General features: G+C 44.9%; 1 protein-coding gene across 1 annotated transcript in view; it reads right to left on the bottom strand.

Moving 5' to 3' along the window:
• LOC104521143 (glutathione S-transferase theta-1) overlaps window positions 1-154 on the bottom strand; it is a gene marked incomplete at its 5' end in the record, with an annotated part of 5,114 nt that extends 4,960 nt beyond the window's left edge. The window contains one exon of the mRNA XM_010163054.1: window positions 67-154. Coding sequence (XP_010161356.1) covers window positions 67-154 — 88 coding nt within the window. The remainder of the gene's footprint in view (window positions 1-66) is intronic.
• Between the last annotated feature and the right edge of the window lie 2,524 nt (window positions 155-2,678).

Raw genomic sequence — 2,678 nt, 5'->3', positions numbered from 1 at the left:
AATGATGTCTCCTAAACGCTGCACAGATTACTGGTACCCAAGGAAGCCTGAGGCCTGGGTCCTTACCATTCTGCTAGGGTGAAGTCCCCGTCTTTTAGTGCTGGTACTTTCTTCAAGAGGCTGACTTTGCCAGCTCCTTCACTATTCGATGACCCTAAGAACATGAACAGACAAGTCAGAGGTTAGAAGCATATCTGTCACTGAATGATAAATGAAATACCTGTAGCCAACTGGATAATCAGTGAACTGTGTGTTAGGTTTTCCCTGTACACTCATATTTCACAATTAAAAGGTAAGGACATTGAAAAGTCAGTGTAAAAACTATTTGCAGAGGGCAGTTGCCTCAGAATGGGCATGTGACATGGAGCAGTTCACATTTCTATACAGGAATCCCATTGCTTGGCTCTGGTACCAGTAATACTTGCAAAACTTACTGAAAAATCACTCCATAGGAGGCATTTAGATACCATGCAGAAGGTGCTGGTATTGAAACCACTATTGCAGATAACCAGGAACAGCTGACTGACTTGAGGACAGGGTGTGCTATGGCTTTAAAGACAGCGGGGGAAAAAGACAGAAGTCAGGATCCAAACAACTGAGCAGCTAAAAAATACTTAGTATTTGCCAAGGAAGCAAGGTCTGGGAAGGTTGAGTGTACATACAGAGCATCCTAAGGAGGGCAGATGGCTGCTACTCCTGCTCCTGTTCCCACAGGCAACACCAAAACAAAGCCATTTCCCTGCAGTTTGTAGCTAGGATGGAGTCACGATGGAAAGCAACTGAAAAGCCTTGTGCCCACAGAGACCACTGCAGTGGATAATTAATCAAGGAGAACTGGGCTGGCTTATAGACACACGGAGCAAAATCTCTTTCCTGTTTGTTTGTCTCTGACGAGCAGAGGGAACTGAGCATTTACAAAGAAAGCAAATGCTGTCAACAGAGCTGGTCCCTCGGCAGACACGCAGCTCAGGATGTTTCCAGAGTTTTGGCTGGGATGGGAAAAACATGTATGTCAGCAATACAACAGCAGGGTCATGGAATAACCTGTGTTATGCCACAGTGGACGTTCCCTAGGAGCAGGGAAGCTCCAACACCTCTACCCTGCATTACTCCAGGCTCTGTTCTACTCCTGGCTCTGCATGTGAACCTACCTCTGTCAGGAAAAGGCAAGAGGAAGACACCGTCCCATAAAAGAGTTTAAACTCCACAGTCCCTTGGAGTTTGGAGGCATTAAGAGCTGACTATTTAATCAGATTTTCAGTTTCCTGTTGCAGGCACTGGACTTGCCAATCAGCAGTTAAATGCCAGGGAATTGTACGAAAGTCCAGGAACACCTACACAAGAAAAGGTGTGAGGAGTTTGTTTGCTTTGCTTGTTTTAAGTGCTCTTTAGAAGGAGACGTGACATTCAGGGTGCAAAGCCTGATCAAATCAGCATGACCAGCAAGAGGTCTTATAAAAAAATCCCTTTGTTAAAAAAAATAAGGGTCATTAGGCAGTGATCTACATCTCCAAAAACTACTTGCCCTGTTCTTGCTCTGGGAAGGTGCTCGGTCCTGACTTTTTAGAAGGGCTCCAAAGGCCAGTGGCCATCACACACCCAGCTCCGGTGAGATCTGTAGAGTTCAGGTGGTCTTTGGAAAAACACAGCAGAAAGTTGCAAGTCAATAATGCTTACAACTAATGAGCAGTCAATTCTCAGACCTGGCTGTCTGGTTGTTCTGCTGTCTGTGTTTATGATCCAAGTTAGTGGGCAACTGAGAAACAAGGAGATGAGAAGTAAGGAGTGGGTGAGGGCAGCCTGCATCAGATTTCAGGCTGCTTTCATTGTGCAGCAGTCCTAGCAGGAATACTGAACATATCAGTTCCCTGATGGGACTAACACGTCGTTACAGCAGGTTGGACAGTAGGTCAGTGTTTGTCACACAGGCTGCACCGCAGCCCAGAGATGGCAGCTTATTTGCTTTGGCTCGTCCAGGGTCTTTGCGACATAAAAGACCCGTGCTGAGACTCTGCCACTGCAAAGTGGTAACAGCCGTGGTATGAACACTAACTCCAGGCTGCTTCATTCGGACCGATTGCTTGTTGTATTAAAATAGAGCCCAATATTTGTATTTGCTATTTAGCAGAGTTTAAGCTTGTGTCACTCTTCCAGCAAGCAGAGCTGGCCTTTTTGTTTAGTGGCAATTAGGTGGCCAGGAATTTATCACAGGAATTTATCATTCCTGTGATGCTGACTTGACTTACGGTGCTGTTTAACATCAGCTATATCTGGTGTAATTAGTGCTTGATGTCCCCCAAGGATATATATGCACACACACTGTGTGTATTGCTGGGCTTTGAGGAGTAACTTTAATAAGCAGATTATACACTATCAAAAAGCAGGTCAGGCTGCACACAGGAGGAATTCTTAAGTGTAAGTCATACTACAGGGAAGGAGATTTACTGGTAAACAGAGCAGTGGACAAAATTTTACAGAAGTAGAAAGGAAAAAAAAAAAAATCACTCTATTTGCCAATCGTGTCCCTGCCCAATCATCTCCCCAGCCAAGGATTTCCAAGTACTACGCCGTGCCTTCGGCAAAAAAGTAACAAATTACTAGGAAAATGCAATATGTAAACGGGCAATAGGCATCTTATACAGATGGACAAGTCTGAACAGCTGAGTGTTTCTGCCAGA

The sequence above is a fragment of the Antrostomus carolinensis genome, unplaced genomic scaffold (assembly GCF_000700745.2).
Source record: "Antrostomus carolinensis isolate BGI_N321 unplaced genomic scaffold, ASM70074v2 scaffold12142, whole genome shotgun sequence".
Classification (NCBI taxonomy): domain Eukaryota; kingdom Metazoa; phylum Chordata; class Aves; order Caprimulgiformes; family Caprimulgidae; genus Antrostomus; species Antrostomus carolinensis.
This window is presented reverse-complemented; position numbering and strand designations above follow the sequence as displayed.